Here is a 26027-nt window from a genome sequence, read left to right as displayed (position 1 = left end):
TTTATTTTTCTTTTGTTCTTTTCAAACAAAACAAAGTACACTATTGTGCTTAAGGAGAAAAATGCTGCAGTGAACATAAAACTTTTTTGGTGTTTGGGATTATTTCTGGGATAGATTTTCAGAATGGTCAAATCACACAGAAAGAGTTTTTTCAGGCATTTACTGCACTCTGTCTATATTCAATAGTCTACTGATAAAAACAAAACTATACTTTTTAATTTCTTTGAGGCAAAAATATCTTGTTTTTCTTGATTTCTCATGAGATTTACCTTCTCAGTGCATTTGTCATTTCTTTTGATGTGTCTGTGTATTATATTTTAACTTTTTAGTCCCCTATAGATTCTTTTAAAGTCATAGAGGCTTAATTATTTGAAGTCTTAGAGATATTAAGAGTTTTACTGTTTACTGAACTATTAATATTTTGAATGTTCCTTTCTTTGAGCATATAAATACACCAATGGTTATTCTAGGCAGTAAGATATTTGTATTTTATAAGGCTGCAGTCCATGGGGTCACTAAGAGTCGGACACGACTGAAGCGACTTAGCAGCAGCAGCAGCATACTTCTCAGTTTTTCTTTTTTTTTTAAGAACTGGGGTATTTTGGCTTATTGAATTTTATTTTATTTCATTTTGGCTCTGCTGGATCTTCCTTGGGGTGTCCTTCTCTTGTTGAAGAGCATGGGCTCAGTAGTTCTGGCGCTTGGGCTCTCCAGGTGTGGCATGTGGGCTTAGTTGCCTCACAGCATGTGGAACTTAGTTCCCTGATCAGAATTCGAACCTGTGTACCCTGCATTGGAAGGTAGATTCTTAACTCCTGGACCACCAGGAAAGTCCCCCATCTCAGCATTTTCTAAATTGCTTAATAAAATATTTTTTAGGGAGATTGCCTTTTCAAGGGCAGGTCTCAGCTTTGATGTTGCATATGTGCTGCTTTTGGAAATCTTTTGTTCCCCTTTGTACTGGACAACATATTCATAATTGACCTTTTAGCAAAGTCTGTATAGTAGCTACAGTTCTGGATGTTGATGTGTTGTCCCATTCTGGGCTTATTCTTTTTGATGTTCTTCCAGGTTGTGTCTACGGTTTCCTGGATCTCATGTTGACTTTCTTGGTTTACTCTTTCTTTAGTTGAAGCATATTTTCCAGTAGCTTTCTTGCCTGTTTGAGATGTCTTAATTTCTCCCCAACACTTGATTGAATTCTAGAATGAAAATTATTTTACCCCAGAGTTTTTAGGACACTGCTTTCTTGTCTTATATCCTCTAGTGTGTGTCTGGAATGTTTAATTCCATTGTAAATTACATTTCCTAGCGTGTAATATATCTTTCATTTGTTTTTCCATTTATGATAGCTTTCAGTATTTTCCTTCTTTCCATGGTGTTTTAAAATTTCATAGTGATTTATCTTTGAGTAGACCTTTGTTATTTATTGTACTGGTTACATAAAGATCTTCTGGTTGAAATCTTGTGTCCTTTGGTCCCTGAAATTTTTCTTATGTAATCTTGATTATTTTCTTCCTTCTGTCTTTCTCAACCTGATTGGTCCTTTAAATCTTTCAAGTTTTTGCCTGGTATTTTCCATCTCTTTGTCTTCCTGTGGTACTTTTTCAGAGATGTCCTCAATGTTGTCATCCTATTGAATCTTTTATTTTGGCTGTCATAATTTTTCATTTTCTAGGACTTTTCATGTTCTCTAATTGTTTTGTATTTGCAATATCCTCTCATTGCTCTCTCAATGATTTGTGTGTGTATGTATGTAGGTATTTGCCTTGCTTCTGCCAGTTGCTTTTAACTTTTGTTTTGACCTCTCAGATGTTAGTGTTCTGGTTATTTGTATTTAAGAGAAGGCACTTAAATGCTGTTTGGAAACTCTCTGCAAAGATGAGATTTGTTGTCCACTGAGCTTCATTTATTGGTAATGGTTGAGGAGGTGGCTCTTTTGTAGGGAGCAATCTTCCTTCTCCCATTCAGTATCCATATGTGAGGTCTTTTACTTTGAAGTTCTTGAGTTTCTGCAGCAAAGAATCCTTTGATTTCTTACCTGTGAGATAGCCCCAGATGAGGTGGGATAGGAGGCTAGAAGCTGACTATTCTGTATTAATCTCTTTGTTTTTTAACTCTGCCTCATCTCTGCTCATCATTCCACAAAATGTTTCAAGAGTCCCGAATGTTTCCTGTTCAATTTCTCCAGATTAGTAAACTGTCTCTCTCTCTTCTTAAGTGGAAGGCTCTTGGTGACTCTTTGGACTCCTGGTGTTTTAGCGTGGGAAAAAGAGGGACTTATCAAAGAGATCTTGAACTTTGTTCCAAGTTTTCTCTTCTAGCCCTCACCCCTGTCCTTCACTATATACCTCATGCTTCCTTTTTCTGGGAATATTTAGTGTTCTTTTCCAGACACCATTAGGTTGTTGATTTCCATCATCTTACACTCTTCATAGTCCAAGTCTTATTTTCTAGGTTTTCTCTAGTAGTCGTGTTTTCTAAATTTAGGCTTTAAAAAAGAGTCAGTAAGTATTTTTATGTAATTTTAAATGATTTGATCTTTGAAATTTAAATTTCTAATTTATGTGAAATCTTTTTAGTTAGTGTCGGTAGAGATTCTCTTTTATTTTCCCTAAATAGTTAACCAGTTATCTTGTGATACTAAGTTGAGGATAATGGGAGGAGCTTACATGAGACTGGCTTGTGATGATGACATGCCCATGTAAGTTGATAGACAAGATGAGCTTCATAATTGAAGAATGACTGGGGAGTTCTGTTGAATTTCCGTCAGATGATAAGAGAAACTAAGGAGCAAATAGATTAATTTATTTTGTAAAGAAAGTGCTCTGAAAGTTGTTTTTTGTTTTAGGTGTCTATGCTTGAATCTGCTCAAAAACAGGCAGCCAATGTACCAATCTTAGAAGAACAGATTATAAATTTGGAAGCAGAAGTTTCAGCCCAAGATAAAGTTTTGAGGTAAGATTTACAGCTTTTTTAAAAACACATTTTATTGATTAGAATGTAACATCATGTGAATGTGTGAATCTCATCCATATTTTCACCTGGGAAATTGCTAACAATGTCTGTTTTTATCATATGAAATCTCATGTTGTTTAGTTGCTAAGTTCTGTCTGTTCGTGACGCCATGAACTATAACCCACTAGGCTCCTCTGTCCATGGGATTTTCCAGGCAAGGGTACTGGAGTGTGTTGCCATTTCCCAGGCAAGGGTACTGGAGTGTGTTGCCGTTTCCTTCCCCAGGGGATCTTCCCCACACAGGGATCAAACTTGTGTCTCTTGCATTGTGGGTGGATTCTTGACCACTGAGCCACCTGAGAAGCCCACTTACGGTTTTAAAATACTTATTTTTTATATATCTTGTTAAATTTTGACCCCCACCCAGGCTTCCCTGGTGGCTTAGATGGTAAAGAGTCTGCCTACAATGCAGGAGACCCGGGTTCAATCCCTGGATCAGGAAGATCCCTGGAGAAGGAATTGGCAACCCACTTCAGTATTCATGCCTGGAAAATCCCATGGATGGAGGACCCTGGCAGGCTACACCCCATGGGTTTGCAAAGAGTCAGACATGACTGAAGTGACTTAGCATGCACACACAGATAGACTGTCTCAGAACTTGATGAATCTGTGTTTAGTTTATCATAATTCTTGGCTGCAGGATACATGCAGTTGTATGGCAGCTAAAAAAGACTAAATCTAAGCTGAGATATTTATTTATATGTTTTCATTAATATGAACTAGTTTACTTATTGTCCTATGTAGTTATGCTCACTACTTTGATGGGAATTCAAAAGATATACAAGGAATCAGGCACTTTGTAATTTGTCTTCCTTTTCTGTTTTGAATACATGAGAAATACATGCATATTGAATAGCATATTGTTCCATTTTAGTGATTCTCAAAGATTAATTCTGGGACCAGCAGTATGAGCATCATCTGGAAACATGTAAGAAATGCAAATCTCAGTTCTGGTCTCAGACTTTCTGAATCACAGACTCTGGGAGTTGGGACCCAGCAGTCTATGTTTTAACAAGTCCTACAGATGATTCTGATGTACACTAAAATCATCTGTCATGACCATCAAAATTTTGTAATTTTCTTAGTAAATACATATATTATGTTTATTCCTAGGTATTTTATATGTTTGGTTGTTGTGAATTTGTTCTTGTTCTTTTTTTTTTTTTTTTTTAGCCATGTGGCACGTGAGATCTTAGTTCCCTGACCTGGAATTGAACTCAGGCCCTTAAGAATGAGAGTGCAGAGTCCTAACCACTGAACTGCCTGGCAATTCCCAATTTGTTCTTATTCTGTTCATTGATAGAATATAGGAAGGCTACTGCTTTTTGTATAATACTATAATTATTTTGTAATTGGACTATTTCTCATACCTTTAATAAACTCTGATTTTTATTTTGATTCTCCAGGGATTTTCCAGGTAACTAATGATATTATCAGCAAAAAAAGAATTTTGTCTTTCTTTTCTGAAATTTATACTTGTTACTTTTTCATTTTTGCTTTTTGCAGCTGTCAGAAAAATCACTGGATATGGTGGTGATAATAGTCATCCTTATCTAGTTTCTGAAATGTACCTAATGTTTCTAGGTATCATTAAATAGGATATCAGCTTTTGTTTCAGACACATTTATCATTTGATGGCAGCATGCTTTTATTCCTTGTTAAACCTCATAGTATACTAGTGATGTATAAGCCTTTTCTCTGCCTCATGTTAAATATTTGTTTCTCTTAACTCAGTGATTTAAAATAATAGAATTCTTGACGTTGAACTGTTCTTGCATACCTGAAATAATCTCTTGAACAGCCTTTAAAAGTATCTTTATTTTATAGAGAGGCAGAAGATAAATTAGAGCAGAGTCAGAAAATGGTAATTGAAAAAGAACAGAGTTTGCAGAAGTCCCAAGAGGAATGTATAAGGTTGAAGGTGGACTTACTTGAACAAAGTAAACAAGGAAAGAGGTATGTGTTTTCAAAGGAAATAATTGTATTTCTAGGGGAAAAACGAAGGATATATAGTACCTATTTAAAATTCTGCATAGTTTTTTAAGTAAAAAAAATTTCAGAAATTTGTCAGTGGAAAATTTAATGTCCTTCGTCCTGTAATCTTAAAAAATTTTTGATTAAAATTTTCACGAGTAGGCTTTATATGTTATTGGCATTTTGAATTGGGATTAATTCCTTAAAGCCTGATAATGATTATCAATGAAATTACATTTACATATTTCTTAAATAAAATATATAAGAAAGTGTGGTTTAGTCTTCCTTTAGGAATAGATAAGTAATGCGAAAATATCTATTTTGTATAAGCCATGTCTTTTCTTTAAAGCCATATCTTAAGATAAACTTTTCTAGATAACTGACCACATAATTATTAACTTTGAATGCTCATTAACTTTTAAACTAATAAAGATAAAAGCTTTTTAGTTTAATGAGATTTTACCATATAATAATGTCATTGTAACAGTTTTTACACAGGGTAAAATCATAATCTGCATTTTTATCCTCTTTGGCAACAAAAATATGTTTTAAAATTTCATCCTATGATATAAGTAATGTTACGAAGAAAGTGTTTTTGAAAAGTTGTCATAAATAGATAAATATTTGTTTGCATGTGCATTTAAACTTCTAAAAACTGCTCAAAACCTGTCTATGTCATTTTTCATTAAAGTGAGTTTGGAAGAATATTTTCTCAGCAGTGTTTGGTTAGTATAATTCAAGTTACAGTATATATTTGGTAGGCATTATTACTTAGTGGAAGTGTTTAGTTTTGGAGTCAAACCAGCCAGGTTTTAATGTCTCAGTGACTTTGTTACCTTGAAGAAACTATTTAACCTTCTGGAACCTCATTTTGTTCATATAAGTCAAGATGATATTGATTGTCTTGCTGTAAGGGATAAATGAAAAAATAAATGTAAGATGCTTCATAAATAATAAACACTAACCAGAATAGCTATTGTAAATATAAACTGTGTGGTCGAATATTCTGAAAATCAGACTCTACTTACTCAGATGAACCTTTTGTACGTAGATATTTAAAATAACAATATAATACATGAAGACTAGCCTTATAGCTAAGAAAAAGTACAGAAAGAGCAACTAGTTCTCTGTAGAACTTAGATGATTTTTTATGGAAGGGGATTTTTTTTGTTTTTGATTGTACTGATTCTTCGTTGTTCACATGGGCTTTCTCCTTTTGGAGAGAGAGGGGCTGGCTACTCTCTAGTTGTGATGCGTAAACTTCTCATTGCAGTGCCTTCTCTTATTATGGAGAACAGGCTTTGTGTGCATGGGCTTCAGTAATTGCGGCTCACAGGCCCAGGTACTCCCCGGCATGTGAAATCTTCCCGGACCAGGGATCAATCAAACCTGTGTCCCCCACGTTACAAGGTGGATTCTTATCCACTGGTCTACCAGGAAAGTCCAGGGGTAGGGTATTGACTTTGCTGTCATAAGTTGGATAAGTAGGGATGCATGCGTTCTGGACAACATGTGCAAAGGCAGAGAAATACAAAAGAACATCTTTTCTAAAGAATGCTAGGAGTTTTGTGTACTTATAAATGGACAGATATAGTAGGATGTAAGGAAAAAGACAGGCTTGGTCCAGACTGTAAATGTCTTTGTGTTTTATGCCAAAAGATTTGTATTTTAACCTAGGAAGCATAAATCATCAATTCAGATTTTTAGGTAGAAATGTGATATGAAGACTCTTGGAACTTTTTGAAGAACTAGAATGAATATTGACATTCTAAAATTGAAATATCAAAACCTTTACAAAGACTTTTGAGGGTAGAGATTAATCATAATGGATTAAAAAGCCAGTGTAAGGCAGAGATTGTTAGCTTTATACAGTTTATAAGAGAGATACTTAAAATATAAAGACACAGAATAAATAACAAGGTCCTGCTGAATAGGACAGGAAACTATATTGAATATCCTGTGATTAAACTGTAATGGAAAAGAATATGAAAAAAGAATATATATGTATAACTGTCACTTTGCAGTATAGCAGAAATTAAATGCAACATTTTATATTTTAAAAAAAATCACATAAGGACACAGAAAAGATTAATGCAAAGTGATGAAAATAAATATTTTAGGCAAAAAACAAAGTAGGTATAGTTATATTAATATCACAGAGTAGATTTAAGTACAAAAAGCATTACTAGAGTTAAAAAGAACTCTTGTATTTATATATAAATATATATGTATATATCAGAGAAGGCACTGGCGACTCACTCTAGTACTCTTGCCTGGAAAATCCCATGGACGGAGGAGCCTGGTAGGCTGCAGTCCATGGAGTCGCTAAGAGTCGGACACAACTGAGCAACTTCCCTTTCACTTTTCACTTTCATGCATTGGAGAAGGAAATGGCAACTCACTCCAGTGTTCTTGCCTGGAGAATCCCAGGGACAGAGGAGCCTGGCGGGCTGCTGTCTGTGGGGTCGCACAGAGTCGGACATGACTGATATGACTTAGCGGCAGCAGCAGCAGCATATGTATATATATGGAGAGAGAAATGGCAGCCCACTCCAGGACTCTTGCCTGGAGAATCCCATGGACGGAGGAGCCTGGTAGGCTGCAGTCCATGGGGTCACAGAGAGTTGGACACGACCGAAGTGACTAAGCACGCACGCACATGTGTGTATACATATACATATGTAATGTTTAGGTAACACTTCAGCAGGAAGCATAAAGATTCTAAAGTTATATCTAATAATATAGTCCCAAAGTACATAAAGAAAATAACAAAATTTCAAGTAGAAATGAACAAATCTGTAATCATACAGGGAATACTTTCGCTGATTTACTAGAATTGTTAGATTAAGCACAAAAAAGTAAGAAGCTGAAGAGTTGAGTGATATTAACCTAATGGATGTATATATGGAATCTTGTAGCCAACCATTTGAGAATGGACATTCTTTTAGAATATTTATACTTTGTTACCTTATTCTGCCAGAAAACATGAGTTTTAACAAAGATAAAAATATTTGTGTCATACATATCATCCTCATGTCATTAAATTATATATCACAGCCCTACACCCCGCCATAGTCCTCCCTCCCTGAAAACCATGTAGTTTGAAAATGTAAAATCAGCCTTCTCGCTACTCATTGATCACTGAAGAAATTATGATGAAAATTGGAAGACTTAGAACTTATACAAAAAGTGTTTCATATTGCAGCTTGTGGGCTGTAGCCAAAGATATTCTTAGAAGAAAATTTTTAGTCTCCTGTTCATGTATTAAGATTAGTATATGAGTGAACTAAAACATTAAATTTATATAGTCAGGAAAAGAACATGAAAGAGCATCAGAAGAAAAATAGAAGTATTTAAATAATAAAGGGTAAAACGGATATACAGAAAACAATGAAACAATAGAGAATCCCAAAAACCCAGATCTGTTTTTTTTTCCCCCACACTGGCCAAGATAATGGGCATTACATAAGATTAATCCAGGAGAAAATTAATCCACAAAAACCAATATTGGAATTGAAAAGTGTCCCCTAAATTACAGATTTAGCTATGATTTAAGAAATAAGACAAAGTACTGTGAACCATTTTATGATAATACATTTGAAAACTTAAACTAAATAAGTGATTTTCCAACAAAATAAAGTTTAACAAAACTAACTTAAGAATAAATTGAAAACCTTAGTTTTTTAACCATTAAAGATATTGAATCAATTGTTAGAAATTTCCCCACAAGAAATAAAATGATCAAAATGATGATGATCATTCTGTATATATGTGTTAGAATATGGTATTTATCTTTCCCTTCCTGACTCACTTCACTCTGTATAATAGGTTCTAGGTTCATCCACTCATTAGAACTGACTCAAATGCATTCCTTTTTATGGCTGAGTAATATTCAACTGCTTTCTCCATTCATCTGTCGATGGACATCTAGCTTGCTTCCATGTTCTAGCTATTGTAAATAGTGCTGCAGTGAACAGTGGTATACATGTGTCTCTTTCAATTTTGGTTTCCTCAGGGTATATGCCTAGGAGTGGAATTGCTGGGTTATATGGTAGTTTTATTCCTAGTTTTTTAAGGACTCGCCATACCGTATTCCATAGTGACTGTATCAATTTACAGTCCCACCAGCAGTGTAAGAGCATTCCCTTTTCTCTACACCCTCTCCAGCATTTATTTGTTTGTAGACTTTTTGATGAGGGCCATTCTCACCGATATGAGGTGATACCTCATTGTAGTTTTGATTTGCATTTCTCTAATAATGAGCGATGTTGAACATCTTTTCATGTGTTTGTTAGCCATCTATATGTCTTCTTTGGAGAAATGTCTGTTTAGGTCTTTTTCCCACTTTTTGATTGGGTTGTTTGTTTTTCTGGTATTGATTTGTATGAGCTGGTTGTATATTTTGGAAATTAATCCTTTGTCAGCTGTCTCATTTGCTATTATTTTCTCCCATTCTGAGGGTTTTCTTTTCACCTTGCTTCTAGTTTCCTTTGCTGTGCAGCTTTTTAAAGTTTAATCAGGTCCCACTTGTTTACTTTTGTTTTTATTTCCATTACTCTAGAAGGTGGGTCATAGAGGATCTTGCTTTGGTTTATGTCATCGAGTGTTCTGCCTATGTTTTCCTCTAAGAGTTTTATAGTTTCTGGTCTTACATTTAGGTCTTTAACCCACTTTGAGTTTATCTTTGTGTGTGGTGTTAGGAAGTGTTTTAATTTCATTCTTTTACATGTAGCTGTCCAGTTTTCCCAGCACCATTTGTTGAAGAGGCTGTCTTTGCCCCATTGTATATTCTTGTCTCCTTTATCCAAAATAAGGTACCCATAGGTGCATGGGTTTATTTCTGGGCTTTCTATCTTGTTTCATTGGTCTCTATTTCTGTTTTTGTGCCAGTACCATACTGTCTTGATGACTATAACTTTGTAGTATAGCCTGAAGCCAGGAAGCTTGATTCCTCCAGCTCCATTCTTCTTTCTCAAGACTGCTTTGGCTATTCGCAGTCTTTTGTGTTTCCATATGAATTGTGAAATTTTTTGTTCTAGTTCTGTGAAAAATGCCATTGGTATTTTGATAGGGATCACATTGAATCTGTAGATTGTGTTTGGTCATGTAGTCATTTTCACAATATCGATTCTTCCTACCCAGGAATATGGAATATCCCTCCATCTGTTTATGTCATCTTGATTTCTTTCATTAGTGTCTTATAGTTTTCTGTGTACAATTCTTTCATCTAGAAAAATGGTACTGAAGAATTTATTTACAGGACAACAGTGGAGAAGCAGACATAGAGAATAAACTTACTGACATGGGGAGAGGGGAGGAGAAGGTGAGATAAACGGAAAGAGTAACATGAACACTTCTATTACCATATGTAAAATAGATAGCCAATGGGAATTTGCTATATGGCTCAGGAAACTAAAACAGGGGCTCTGTATCAACCTAGAGGGGTGGGGTGGGAAGGGAGACAGGAGAGAGTTTCAAAAGGGAGGGGATATATGTATCAGTTCAGTTCAGTAGCTCAGTTGTGTCCGACTCTTTGCGACCCCATGAATCACAGCACGCCAGGCCTCCCTGTTGATCACCATCTCCCGGAGTTCACTCAGATTCATGTCCATCGAGTCAGTGATGCCATCCAGTCATCTCATCCTCTGTTGTCCCCTTCTCCTCCTGCCCCCAATCCCTCCCAGCATCAAAATCTTTTCCAGTGAGTCAACTCTTTGCATGAGGTGGCCAAAGTACAGGAGTTTCAGCTTTTGTATCATTCCTTCCAAAGAAATCCCAGGGCTGATCTCCTTCAGAATGGACTACTGGTTGGATCTCCTTGCAGTCCAAGGGACTTTCAAGAGTATTCTCCAACACCACAGTTCAAAAGCATCAATTCTTTGGTGCTCAGCCTTCTTCACAGTCCAACTCTCACATCCATACATGACCACAGGAAAAACCATAGCCTTGACTAGACGGACCTTAGTCGGCAAAGTAATGTCTCTGCTTTTGAATATGCTATCTAGTTTGGTCATAACTTTTCTTACAAGGAGTAAGCGTCTTTTAATTTCATGGCTGCAGTGACCATCTGCAGTGATTTTGGAGCCCCCAAAAATATAAGTTTGACACTGTTTCCACTGTTTCCCCATCTATTTCCCATAAGTGATGGGACTGGATGCCATGGTCTTCCTTTTCTGAACATTGAGCTTTAAGCCAACTTTCTCACTCTCCACTTTCACTTTCATTAAGAGGCTTTTTAGCTCCTCTTCACTTTCTGCCATAAGGTTGATGTCATCTGCATATCTGAGGTTATTGATATTTCTCCCGGCAATCTTAATTCCAGCTTGTGTTTCTTCCAGTCCAGCGTTCCTCATGATGTACTCTGCATAGAAGTTAAATAAGCAGGGTGACAGTATACAGCCTTGACGTACTCCTTTTCCTATTTGGAACCAGTCTGTTGTTCCATGTCCAGTTTGAACTGTTGCTTCCTGACCTGCATACAGATTTCTCAAGAGGCAGGTCAGGTGGTCTGGTATTCCCATCTCAGAATTTTCCACAGTTTATTGTGATCCACACAGTCAAAGGCTTTGGCATAGTCAATAAAGCAGAAATAGATGTTTTTCTGGAACTCTCTTGCTTTTTCCATGATCCAGCGGATGTTGGCAATTTGATCTCTGGTTCCTCAGCCTTTTCTAAAACCAGCTTGAATATATGTATACCTATATCATATAGGCTGATTCATGTTGAGGTTTGACAGAAAACAGCAAAATTCTGTAAAGCAATTATCCTTCAATAAAAAATTAATTTAAAAAATGATGATGATGAGAGGAAACATTTCCATTATGGCTCACAGTAGCTAAAATGAAAAAGACTCACAGTATCAAGTTTTTAATGTTGTAGAGCAGCTGAAAGTTTAATATATTTCTAGCAGGAGTATAAATTGGTAGAACCACTTTGGAAAACTGTTTACCAATGTCTACTAAATTTAAATGTAAGTCACTGTATGATCCAGAATCCATTCCAACAGAAGTGAAGGCCCATATCTATCAAAAAATATGTGCAGGGGTGCTGAAAGTAGCTGTATTCATAATTACTAAGTGTTCATCAATAGTAGAATGAATAAATATATTCACATTATGAATTATATGCATTAGTGAAAAAGATCAACTATAGCTATTTAACAACAGAGATAAATAACACAGATATAATGTTAAGCAAGGAAGCCAGATGCAAAAGAATGCTGTGTATTTACTTAAGAAATAAAAAATAGGCAAAATTAATGTGATGTTAAAAGTCCAAATAGTGCTTACCATTTTGAATAGATTATTGACTGAGAAGGTGCACGTGGGAACTTTTTGGGTGCTGGAAATGTTCTATATTTGATCTGGATAGTAGTTATATGGGTACATATGTGTATATGAAGAATTGATGCTTTTGAATTGTGAATCAATCCTAAAGAAAATCAACCTGAATATTCACTGAAAGGACTGTAACTGAAGCTGCAATACTTTGGCCACCTAATCTGAAGCACCAGCTCATTGGAGAAGATCCTGATGCTGGGAAAGATTGAAGGCAAAAGAAGAGGGCGGCAGAAGATGAGATGGTTAGATAGCATCACTGACTCATTGGAGATGAATTTGAGCAAACTCTGGGAGATAGTGGAAGACAGAGGAGCCTGGCATGGTATAGTCCATGGGTCCCAAAGAGTTGGAGATGACTTAGTGACTGAAAAAACAATATGTATATACAAATTCATTCACTTAAGATGAGCACTTTTATTTTAATGAAAAATTAAAATAAAACAGAAACTATATGTTAAATGTAAAAAAATCTACAGAAGAATAGCTGCAGTCTTAGTGGAAGTTTAAAGATGTGCTCAAGATTTGTTTTAATCAGGTATGGCAAGATACACAGACACGGAAATGTCTGTCATGAAGGAAGTTTTTATACTCACAAATTACTAGAAATAGGAGACATGACCTGTCATGTAGAGGGGATCATACAGGGAAGTTTAAGTATGAAGGTTGTTTAGAAGGCAGAGGGAGTAGGGAGAAAAACATGAACAAGAGATTTTACTGTGAAGAAATGGTTGAGGTTAGGTATTCAACCTTCAGATTGGCTAGTATGAATAATCTCAGTAGGCTCGCATGTAAGACTGTCTTGAGTTGTCTGATACCTGGTCCTGGGTGTTTAGGACAGGAGACTGTTGGCCTGGAGTGTGAGAGCCAGATAGAGGAAAGGAGAGCAGACTCTGGGTTGCTTAGTTTGTATATGAAAGGTGCATCTCCATGTGCATAGTTTACTAATCACTGAGAATTGCCTAGTGCTGCGAGGGTCAGTCTTCATAGGGTCAGTAAGACAACAGATGTCAAAACATCAGAGTAAAATGATAATACAATGGAGAAAATTAAAACTTCCTTGAAAGTCTTAAGAGAAGATCTAACTAATGAGGTATATATCATTTTTCTGTAAGGGAACCCAACATAAAGGTGTCAGTTTTCCCCCAATAATTTATATATTCAGTACAATACCAACCAGTATCCTAACAAGTTTGATAAAAGTTAATGAACTGACCCTAAAAATCATGTGGAAGAACCAAAGTTCAAGGACAAATAAGGCACTTTTGAAGCTGTAGGCCAAGGCAGAGAACATATCTATAGATAAGCAAGACTTCTAAAGTTATATTAATTAAGTCAATATGATATTTATATGTGTGTGCTTGCTAAGTCACTTCAGTCGTGTCCTACTCTTTGTGAACCTGTGGACTATAGCCCTCCAGGCTCCGTGGCTACTGTCCATGGGATTCTCCAGGCAAGAATACTAGAGTGGTTTGCCATACCCTCCTCCAAAGGATCTTCCCAATCCAGAAATTGAATCCCTATCTCATTGTTTCCTGCATTGGCAGTCAAGTTCTTTACCACTAGTGCCACCTGGGAAACTCGGTATTGGTATAGGTATAAAGAAAAGGTTAGTCACATAGGACAAAGACCCTTAAGCAAAAACACATATGGTGGAATCTTGTTATGTAATAAGTGGCATTACAAATCAGAGCAGAGGATGGATGAATCAATAATTTAGGTACTGGACAAACTGACATCATGTGTTTCATTTGTGATACAGTGAGAAGGGTATAGCACCAGTTATGTGGTGTGCCTCTCAAGAATGAATAGCCTGAAACTAGTTATGAGGAAACATCAGACTAGCTCAGCTTAGTCTTCTGTAAAACAACTGTTTATTCTTGCAAAATGTCACAGTCATGAAAGACAAGAAAAACTGAGAAGATGTTCCAGATAAGACTAAAGAGACATAATAACTTAAAGCAATAAGTGATCTTGGATCAGAGGAAAGAAAATTCCATAAAGAAATTATTGGAATAATTAACAACATTTATATATAGTTGGACCATAAAGAAGGCTGAGCACTGAAGAATTGATGCTTTCAAATTGTGGTGCTGGAGAAGACTCTTGAGAGTCTCTTGGACAGTAAGGAGATCAAATCAGTCAGTTCTAAAGGAAATCAACCCTGAATATTCATTGGAAGGACTGATGCTTAAGCGCCAATACTCTGGCTACTTGATGTGAAGAGAGAACTCATTAGAAAAGACCCTGATTCTGGGAAAGCAGGAGGAGAAGGGGGCAACAGAATATGAGATGATGGGTGGCATCACTGACTCATTGCATATAAGTTTGAGCAAACGCCAGGAAATAGGGAGATAGGGAAGGATAGGGAAGCTAGGCATGCTTCATTTTGTGGGCTTGCAAAGAGTGGGACAGACTTAGTGACTGAGTAACAACATTGTATCAATTTTAGATTTCTTAAATTTGATAGTTATGGTTATATGAAACAATCTTCATATTCTTAGAAGATATGTGCTGAAGTATTTAGGACTGAAGTTTATTAAGTATTCCAGAATATATAGTTCAGTGCAAAAATATCTCTCAAGTGAGAGACATAAAGCAGTGGTGGCAAACTGATAAAAATCCACATTAAGGGGTTACTGATTTAAAATTTTAAACACAAAAACTTCAGAAAATGATGCTGAATGAATTGATTATTGATTAAAAAGCTAAAATAGATTCCTCATACAATACCTGCATTAAAAAAATTCCAGATGTATTAAAGGCCCAATTGTGAAAAGGAGAACTATTAGAAAAAATATAGGGGAATCATTTCTATGTTGTATCATGGTAGGGAAGGATATTTTAAAATGAGAGCCAGAAAAGATAAACATTATAATAAGAGATTGCTGTTGTTCCGTCACTAAGTCATGTCTGATTCTGCAGCCCTATCGCAGCATGCCAGGCCTCCCTCTCTACTGGAGTTTGCCCAAGTTCATGTGCTTTGAATCAATGATTCTATCCAACCGTCTCATCCTCTGCCACCCTCTTCTTTTGCCTTCTATCTTTCCCAGCATCAGGGTCTTTTCCAGTGAGTCAGCTCTTCGCATCAGGTGGCCAAAGTATTGGAGCTTCAGCTTCAGTCTTTCCAATGAATGTTCAGGGTCGATTTTCTTCAGGATTGACTGGTTTGATCTCCTTGCAGTCCAAGGGATTCTTCAGTCTTCTCTAGCACCACAGTTCAAAAGCATAAATTCTTCAGCACTCAGCCTATTTTATTGTCCAACTGTCACATCCCTGCATGACTATCGGAAAGATCACACCTTTGACTATACGGACCTTTGTCAGCAAAATGATGTCTTTGCTTCTTAAATATGGTGCCTAGGTTTGTCATAGTTTTCCTTTTAAGAAGCAAGCAGCTTATAATTTCATGGCTGCAATCACCGTCCTCATTGATTTTGGAGCCCAAGAAGAAGAAATCTGTCACTGCTCCCACTATTTCCCCTTCTGTTTTCCATGAAGTGATTGGGCCAGGTGCCATGATCTTAGTTTTTTAAAAATGTTGAGTCTTCAGTTCAGTTCAGTCGCTCAGTAGTGTCCGACTCTTTGTGACCCCATGAATCACAGCACGCCAGGCCTCCCTGTCCATCACCAAATCCCGGAGTTCATTCAGACTCACGTCCATCGAGTCAGTGATGCCATCTAGCCATCTCATCCTCTGTTGTCCCCTTCTCCTCCTGTCCCCAATCCCTCCCAGCATCAGAGTCTTTTCCAATGAGTCAACTCTTTGCATGAGGTGGCCAAAGTACTGGAGTTTCAGCTTTAGCATCATTCCTTCCAAAGAAATCCCAGGGCTGATCTCCTTCAGAATGGACTACTGGTTGGATCTCCTTGCAGTCCAAGGGACTCTCAAGAGTCTTCTCCAACACCACAGTTCAAAAGCATCAATTCTTCGGCGCTCAGCTTTCTTCACAGTCCAACTCTCACATCCATACATGACCACAGGAAAAACCATAGCCTTGACTAGACGGACCTTAGTCGGCAAAGTAATGTCTCTGCTTTTGAATATGCTATCTAGGTTGGTCATAACTTTCCTTCCAAGGAGTAAGCGTCTTTTAATTTCATGGCTGCAGTGACCATCTGCAGTGATTTTGGAGCCCCCAAAAATAAAGTCTGACACTGTTTCCACTGTTTCCCCATCTATTTCCCATGAAGTGATGGGACTGGAAGCCGTGATCTTCGTTGTCTGAACGTTGAGCTTAAAGCCAACTTTTTCACTCTCCTTTTTCACTTTCATCAAGAGGCTTTTTAGTTCCTCTTCCCTTTCTGCCATAAAGGTGATGTCATCTGCATATCTGAGGTTATTGATATTTCTCCCGGCAGTCTTGATTCCAGCTTGTGTTTCTTCCAGCCCAGCATTTCTCATGATGTACTCTGCATAGACGTTAAATAAGCAAGGTGACAATATACAGCCTTGATGTACTCCTTTTCCTATTTGGAACCAGTCTGTTGTTCCATGTCCAGTTCGAACTGTTGCTTCCTGACCTGCACACAGGTTTCTCAAGAGGCAGGTCAGGTGGTCTGGTATTCCCATCTCTTTCAGAATTTTCCACAGTTTATTGTGATCCACACAGTCAAAGGCTTTGGCATAGTCAATAAAGCAGAAATAGATGTTTTTCTGGAACTCTCTTGCTTTTTCCATGATCCAGCGGATGTTGGCAATTTGATCTCTGATTCCCCTGCCTTTTCTAAAACCAGCTTGAATATCAGGAAGTTCACAGTTAATGTATTGCTGAAGCCTTGCTTGGAGAATTTTGAGCATTACTTTACTAGCGTGTGAGATGAGTGCAATTGTGTGGTAGTTTGAGCATTCTTTTGCGTTGCCTTTCTTTGGGATTGGAATGAAAACTGACCTTTTCCAGTCCTGTGGCCACTGCTGAGTTTTCCAAATTTGCTGGCATATTGAGTGCATACTTTCACAGCATCATCTTTCAGGATTTGAAATAGCTCAACTGAATTCCATCACCTCCACTAGCTTTGTTCGTAGTGATGCTTTCTAAGGCCCTCTTGACTTCACATTCCAGGATGTTTGGCTCTAGATGAGTGATCACACCACCGTGATTATCTGGGTCGTGAAGATCTTTTTTGAGTCTTAAGCCAGCTTTTTCACTCTTCTCTTTCACCCTCATCAAGAGGCTCTTTAGTTCTTCTTTGCTTTCTGCGTAAGGGTGGTGTCATCTGAATATCTGAGGTTATTGATAGTCCTGGCAGTCTTGACTTCAGCTTGTAACTCATCTAGCCCTGCATTTCTTATGATATACTCTGTATATGTTTAATAAGCAGGACAACAGTATACAGCCTTGTAGTACTCCTCTCCCAATTTTGAACTGGTCAGTTATTCCATGTAAGGTTCTAACTGTTGGCTTCTTGACTCTCACATACAGGTTTCTCAGGAGGGATGGCATGGGGTAGGGGATATACAGTAATAAAAAACAAAGAATCTGAAGAGGTAAAGGACAGGAAGTTCAAAAGGCCAATGAAACATGAAAGTTGCTTAACCTTACTGTCATCAAAAATATAAATTAAAATTATAGTAAGTTTATGAAGCTTTAGTCATTTCACACTGTTATTTAATTGATTGGCAAAAGTTTTAAATTTGATAGTAACTACAGTAACTTACTGAACATTTATTGTGTGTAAATGCTTCTAAGTGCTTCTGGTGTGTAACTTACTTATTCCTCATGTCATATGAGATTGATAATACTCTGCTTTTATAGATGAGGAAACTGAATTAGAAGTTAAAGTCACCCCATTAGAAAGTGGTAGAGGGAGAATTTGAACCCAAGCAACTGACACTAGGCCCCAGGGAATTGAAACCATGCCAGATATAGTAGTGTAAAGTGCCTAGTTAGAAAGATTATGGAAACAGGTTATGTTTCAAGTAATCTGTGAGATCTTGGGCAAGTTACTTAACCTTTCATCTTCTGATTTTGGGCACCTACCTTTTTTTCTTTTAATACTAAGATTTTAAAAATTATTTATATTTTTGGTTGTGCTGGATCTTCGTTGCTGTAAGGCGGCTGTCTCTAGTTTGCGGAGAACAGGGTGGGGGCTATTCTAGTTGCAGTGTGCAGGCTTCTCATTGCAGTGCCTTCTCTTGTTTCTACGCACAGGTTCTAGATGCACAGTCTGTAGGTGCACAGGCTGAGTACTTGCAGACAGAGGAGCCTGACAGGCTACAGTCCATAGGGTGCAAAGAGTCGGACACAACTGAAGTGACTTATCACACACGTGGACCTCCAGTGTGCTTAGGTTTCAATAAACTCTCATACCTATTTGCCAAGGAGCTATGCACCAGAGATGTTCATTGAAACACTGTATTAACTGGAAGCAACCTTAGTGCTTAGCAAATTAAAAAATGGATGAACAAATTATACTGTTTTTATACCACACAATAGTATATAGTAGATTTTTTAAAAAATGAACTAGAGTCACAGGGGTGAACATAGATAGATCTTGATGATAATTAATAAAAGTAGTCTGTAGAAGGACATATATATACATTGTGGTGCCATTAATATGAAGTATAAAAACATGGAAAAAAGCCTAGAAGGGATGGGGTGGCAGGTGGGAGGGAGATTCTGGAGGGAGGGGACATATGTATACCTGTGGCTGATTCAGGTTGATGTTTGGCAGAAACCAGCACAATATTGTAAAGCAATTATCCTCCAGATAAAAATAAATTTAAAAGAAAGTACAGTCCTTCATTGAATGTAAGATTACACAGATTTTAAGGTGTACCATTATTTTCAGTTCAGTTCAGTTCAGTCGCTCAGTCATGTCCAACTCTTAGCAACCCCATGAATTGCAGCACGCCAGGCCTCCCTGTTCATCACTCCCAGAGTTCACTCAAACTCATGTCCATTGAGTCGGTTATTTTAGTAATCATTAAAAAATACCACCATGAAAATATGGTATGCCATCAGAATTAAAATAACTTACCAGTTTAAGAGGTGTTAAAAATGTGAAAAACAGTGTGCCTCTTAAAATAGATAAGCTGTGATGTATTGTTTGTGGGTTTTTTGGTTAACCTATGAATATACAAAATGTATAATAATAAAAAGTTAGACTAGTGTTACCTCTGTGGTAGAAGTCAGGGGAATGGTATTTGGAGGGGAATACACAGGATTGTCAACTCTGTAATGTCTGATATTTTCTTTGCTTAAGATAAAAGCTACGTGAAATAAAAATAGCGAAGAGTTTAAGATTCATAAAAGCTGGGTTGAGAATACATGGGTTTATTTATCCATTCTTTTCTGTGTGGCTGAAAATGTTAAGCCCTTTTTAAAGAAATTGGTGGTAAGGAAGAGTAGTTAAGTGTAAAGTGGATAAGTTTGGCTTGAAAGATGATGGAGGAAAGCACATATCTGTGAAGGTTTTTGTTTGAGAAATGCTGCAGGTATCCTTTGCTCTCTGAATTCTAGCTATATCAATGAAGGAATGGAATATATTCTCTTAGATTTTCAGATAAATCCCCCCTTTTTTTAAATCTGAAACTTTGATCCAAGTAGATAGCTCAGATAATCTGCATTTGCTCTCCAAATTTAAGAACCTCTTATATTCAAGAAGTAAGAGATACTTTATTTTTTCTCTCTCTTTTAGAAAACACATTTTATCTTTATCTTTTAAAATAGTTTTTTGGCCGTGCCATGCGGCATGTGGGATCTTAGTTCCTCCAACAAGAGATCAAACTCGTGCCCTCTGGCATTGGAAACCCAGAATCTTAACCATTAGGCTATTGGGAAAGTCCTTTGAGATACTTTGACTCGAATTTGTAAGCCCATAGAGAAGACTCTGAAAATAAAAAAATATAAGTTCCTGAAAGGGAAGAGCTAAGATCTAGAGTATAGATAAAGGAATTCACTTTGGATAAGAGAAGAGTTGCTAACTTTAAAATAATGGGGTTAAAAATAGGTTTGAATATAGAAAAAATTTTAGATATGGGTGTGAAATTGACCGAATTCCAGCCCAGTACTCTTAGTTCAGTGTGAGAGATATGAGGAAAGGTCAGAATCAACTGAGAGGTGAGACAACGTGGTTGGTAGTAGTTGGATTTTGTTGTTAAAATTTTGTATCTTATATCAGTAGAAGTTACTGTCATTTGAAATACATTTTTAAAAATTACTTGGCCTTTGCAAAGATCATAAGATTTACTGAGTATTTTTAATATACTAGACCGTAGACTGTTTCTGTAATACCTGAATTTTGAGATCTATCATATAGCCTCAGGCTACTTCCCTAATCTGTCTTTTCCAGATAGGAAAAAAAATTGCCAACACATAAAAATGTTTCAAAGTTTATAAGTATTTTATGTTCTGTTTTGTTTTTCATGTAGATATCTTATATTGAGGAAATTATTGTAGTCTAATCTTCATCTTTCATTTTAAGTCTTATACTCATTTTTTTTTAACACAGAGAAATCTGCTTCTCTCTAATTATTCCTTATAATTAAATACAGGTTACTTTGGAACTTAAGTACACAAGCACAGAGCATTCTTTGCTTTTATTAATTATCTGTTTTTTAATTTTAGAGCTGAACGACAAAGGAATGAAGCACTATATAATGCTGAAGAGCTAAGTAAAGCTTTCCAACATTATAAAGAAAAAGTGGCTGAAAAACTGGAAAAGGTAAGAGGCAATTGTATGAATTCAGTGTTTTGTATTGTCCATATTCTGAAAATAAAGATAGACATAGAATATCTTTATAGTTAAAGCAAGGAGTAATTTTTATGATATCACTCATAATAATTGAAATAAAGAATGTATAATGATTAGTTAATATAATATTCACAGTCTTATAATGAGCATTAACTTTCTTATCCAAAGAAGGAAAAGAGTGGAAATAAGAGAACAAACAAAATATAGAGAAAAATGAGATGAGTGAATAGTTTGGAGCTATAGAAGTAAAAGCAGGAAATTTGTTCCCATCACATCAGTGAACATGAAAGCAGAGTAGATTATGTAGCCTTTAATTGGTCTCTCTAGATATAACACCCTGAGAGGGGCTCCACTTCTGTCTCAGAGGAAGGTTCCTTGAACAGGTTATACATAGTAATATAGAGTTTAATTATGTTCATAGACTATATTCAAGTAATACCACATGACAATAAACCTGTTTGGAGGGAGGCCATGTTGGACATTCAGATAAATTCTTTATATCCTTAACTAATATTTATAAATTCTCTTCAAAGAAAGATAGAAAGGGAAGAAATATTAACAGTTAAAAGAATTAAGATTCCATTAGACTCTGAAGTTTTAAATGTGAATTAATAAGATCACTGTTTTGAAAGCCTTGGAAAAGGTCTCTGTGGGAAAGAAATACTGTAGAAAGTTGTGGTTTTTTTTTGGTCACACCACATGGCTTGTGGGATCTCAGTTCCCCTATCAGGGGTTGAACCCAGGCCTCTTGGCAGTGATATCATGGAGTCCTAACCACAGGACTGCCAGGGAATTTTTAATTAGGTAATCTGGAGGGGGAGGTAGAATCCTTAGTACAGGGAATATCCTCCTGGAGAGGGAGGACTAAAGAGAGGAAAATGAAAGAGATGAGTTTTTACATGTCTCCTTAGGATTGTTGATTTCACAACTGCTCGGCATAGCCCTAGAATCTAACAAAGGAACTAGGGCTGATCTGCCCAGTTCTCTACTCTCACTGCTCAAATCTGGCTGCTTGACTTTTTATATCTTTTAAGTTTGGGGCTGTGATTCCATTGGGAGTATTCTGTGGCTAAGATTTCAAAAATTGCTTCTCTGGAACATTTGCCTTTGGTAACTTAATGTTACTAAAGTTAGTAACATTAGCTTTTAGTAACAATGTAGCTTGCCTTGTCAAGTTGCTTGCCTTGTCCAGGTAAGACCAGCACAATTCTGCTTATAGATAATAGTGTTATTGTCCCTCTCTTGAAGTTGTTAACTATTTCTGGATAGGTGTTAATATCCTGCCCCGCTCTGTTCTTTATTGCTAGAAGTTCACTTTCTTCCTTTCACTACAAGGCTGGGGACTTAAACCTGTGGAGTACTTATTCCATTCTCCTGTTTATTTCTGAAATCACTGCATTTGAAATACCTAAAACTTATGACCACATTAGTATGTTGACTTAAAACAGATTTTTGTTTTAGGTTCAAGCTGAAGAAGAAATATTAGAGAAAAATCTAATTAACTGTGAAAAAGAAAATAAAAGGCTACATGAAAAGTGTGGTCTGTATAAAAATGAACTTGAAATTCTAAAAGAGAAATTAAGGTACAGTATCCTGTTATAGAAAAAGGATTTTTTGTGTGGAAGTAGAAGTAGCAGCAGAGTAAAAACGGAAACATTTAAAAGTAGAATATTTTGTATTCTGTAATTACGGCTTTAAATTATATAGAAAGATAGGCATTCATGACTAGGATTGTTTTCTACTTATAAGGTTAAGGTTATCAATGAATAAAACGTGTTGATGTTAACATACTTAAATAGAGTAGTATGATCAACATATTTGCCTTGCATACATATAGAAAAATTAACATAGACCTAATGTCCTTGGCGGAGAAGGCTGTGGCACCCCACTCCAGTACTCTTGCCTGGAAAATCCCAAGGAAGGAGGAGCCTGGTAGGCTGCAGTCCATGGGGTCTCCAAGAGCTGGACATGACTGGGCAACTTCCCTTTCACTTTTCACTTTCATGCACTGGAGAAGGAAATGGCAACCCACTCCAGTGTTCTTGCCTGGAGAATCCCAGGGACAGGGGAGTCTGATGGGCTGCTGTCTATGGAGTCGCGCAGAGTCGGACACAACTGAAGTGACTTAGTAGCAGCAGAAGCAATGTCCTTGGAAGGAAAGTTATGACAAATCTAGATAGCATATTCAAAAGCAGAGACATTACTTTGCCAACAAAGGTCCATCTAGTCAAGGCTATGATGTTTCCAGTGGTCATGTATGGATATGAGAGTTGGACTGTGAAGAAAGCTGAGCGCCGAAGAATTGATGCTTTTGAACTGTGACGTTGGAGAAGACTCTTGAGCGTCCCTTGGACTGCAAGAAGATCCAACCAGTCCATCCTAAAGGAGACCAGTCCTGGGTGTTCATTGGAAGGACTGATGCTAAAGCTGAAACTCCAATACTTTGGCCACCTCATGCAAAGAGTTGACTCATTGGAAAAGACCCTGATGCTGGGAGGGATTGGGGGCAGGAGGAGAAGGGGACAACAGAGGATGAGATGGCTGGGTGGCATCACCGACTCGATGGACATGAGTTTGAGTGAACTCCGGGAGTTGGTGGTGGACAGGGAGGCCTGGCGTGCTGATTCATGGGGTCCCAAAGAGTCGGACACAACTGAGCGACTGAACTGAACTGAAGGTCCTTGTAATGTGACCACATCAGCTAGTTAGTAGAATATATATTCTTCAGATTAGAAGGAGTCACCTAGTTTAACCTCATTTCAAGATGTAAAAAATGTGAAAAAGGGAACTAATGAAATTCAGTTACAGTTCTAAAATTAGATTGTTCTAATGTTTGACATGTTTATATATATTAAAAAATAATGCTGATAATAATCTTGCTGCTCCTGCTGCTGCTAAGTCGCCTCCGTCATGTCCGACTCTGTGTGACCCCAGAGATGGCAGCCCACCAGGCCCCCCCATCCCTGGGATTCTCCAGGCAAGAACACTGGAGTGGGGTTCTTATTAATAGTTAATTAGATTTTACCTTTTAGAGTTGTAGCTACTAGTTCATGATTTTTCCTTATACTTTCTAAAACTTGATGCTGCAAAATATCGTGTTAGGATTTTGGAGTTACTCTCCGGTTGTACACTTTTTAAAAGGGAGCAGAAATGCTTTCAAAATAGTGGAGTTACTCTGTCCAATTACTGTGAAACACTGGGCAAGTTTCATTTTTCTTTGCCTCATTTTCCTTGTCTTTAATCAGGGAGTAACAATAGTACCAGCCACATAAAGTTGTGAGTGCCTAACATGCAAAAGATAGGCACTCAGTAAATGTGAGCAGGTTTTAGGATTAAGCTTTAAAATATCTTAAAAGTGACATTGATGAACTAACATGATTATTGAAAGTGAATGTTTAATTTTCATTTTTACACTTTTTTCTTCATAGGCAGTTAAAAGAAGAAAATAATAATGGGAAAGAAAAATTAAGGATCATGGCAGTGAAAAATTCAGAAGTCATGGCACAACTAACTGAATCTAGACAAAGTATTCTGAAGCTAGAGAGTGACTTAGAGGACAAAGACGAAATACTTAGAGAAAAATTTTCTCTAATGAATGAAAACCGAGAATTAAAAGTTCGTATTGCAACACAGAATGAGAGACTGGATTTGTGTCAGCAGGAAATAGAAAGTTCGAGGGTAGAACTGAGAAGTTTGGAAAAAATTATGTCCCAGTTGCCTGTAAGTATGTGAAAAGGAAAATTTTACCTAAGTGCTTTATAAGAGATGATTTTGTTGTTGCTTTATTACCTTCCATTGTTTTCCTTATATACCTGCTTTCAGTCATCAGTTCTTTTCTATCTCATCCTTTTTTCTTTTCTGAACTTATCTTTGTACTGTTCTACCCTATCTCAGTCTCTTTTATGTCATGTGTCAGAATGCCATCGAATTTTTTAAAACAGTTTTATTAAAGGAACTTTTATATACCACAGTGTTCACCTATTTTAAGTATACTATTCAATGATTTTTAGTAAATCTACAAGTATGGAAACAATCATCACAATCCCGTTTTCATATATTTCTATCCCCCAAAGGCCCCTTGTGCCCATTTATAATTAGTCTTTGTACTGTGATGCTCTGAAAGATTGAAGGCAGGAGGAGAAAGGGGACACAGAGGATGAGATGATTGGATGGCATCACTGACTCAGTGGACAAAAGTTTGAGCAAACTCCAGGAGATGGTACCCTGGAGAAGGAAATGGCAACCCACTCCAGTATTCTTGCCTGAAAAATCCCATGGACAGAGGAGCCTGATGGGCACAGTCCATGGGATTGCACAGACATGGGGTCAGGTACAACTTAGCATCTGAACAACAATAACTCATCCCCACTCCTAAGGGATCCACTCTTCTGCCTCTAGAGATTTGTCTTTTCTGGACATTTCCTATAACTGAATTATACAATATGTGGTCTTTTGCATTCTTAATGTTTTGAGGATCTTTCATTGTGATATGTATCAGTATTTCATTTCTTTATATTGTTTAATACTATTCCTTTGTATGGATCTGCCACATTTATTCAGTCACCAATAGGATGCCATTTGGGTTTTTTCTACTTTTGGACTGTTATAAATGATACTGTTTTGAATATTTGCTTGCAAGTCTTCATTCACAGGTTTCTCTTGAGCAGATACCTAGAAGTAGACTTGCTGAGTCATGTGGTAAATTTATGCCAAATTGTTTTCCAAAGTGGCTGCACCACTTTAATTCTCACCAGCAATATATGAGGATTTCTGTTTCTCTGCATCTTCAGTTCAGTTCAGTTCATTGGCTCAGTCGTGTCCGACTCTTTGCAACCCCATGAATCGCAGCATGCCAGGCCTCCCTGTCCATTACCAACTCCCGGAGTTCACTCAAACTCATGTCCTTCGAGTTGGTGATGCCATCCAGCCATCTCATCCTCTGTCATCCCCTTCTCCTCCTGCCTCCAACCCCTCCCAGCATCAGGGTCTTTTCCAATGAGT

At 37.1% G+C, this 26027-nt stretch overlaps 1 protein-coding gene across 7 annotated transcripts in view; it reads left to right on the top strand.

Moving 5' to 3' along the window:
* The window catches only part of CCDC18 (coiled-coil domain containing 18), a 107870-nt gene that overhangs the window by 7664 nt on the left and 74179 nt on the right, over window positions 1–26027 (top strand). For 6 of the 7 annotated variants that reach the window (XM_040232280.1, XM_040232277.1, XM_040232278.1 and 3 more), the window contains 5 exons: window positions 2852–2958; window positions 4846–4974; window positions 20900–20996; window positions 22488–22609; window positions 24455–24746. In XM_040232280.1, coding sequence (XP_040088214.1) covers window positions 2852–2958; window positions 4846–4974; window positions 20900–20996; window positions 22488–22609; window positions 24455–24746 — 747 coding nt within the window. Of the gene's footprint in view, window positions 1–2851; window positions 2959–3892; window positions 3947–4845; window positions 4975–20899; window positions 20997–22487; window positions 22610–24454; window positions 24747–26027 lie in introns of all 7 variants that reach the window. The other variant, XM_040232283.1, reaches the window with a different exon arrangement.

Source organism: Oryx dammah, unplaced genomic scaffold (genome assembly GCF_014754425.2).
Source record: "Oryx dammah isolate SB20612 unplaced genomic scaffold, SCBI_Odam_1.1 HiC_scaffold_28, whole genome shotgun sequence".
In the NCBI taxonomy this organism is placed as follows: domain Eukaryota; kingdom Metazoa; phylum Chordata; class Mammalia; order Artiodactyla; family Bovidae; genus Oryx; species Oryx dammah.
This window is presented reverse-complemented; position numbering and strand designations above follow the sequence as displayed.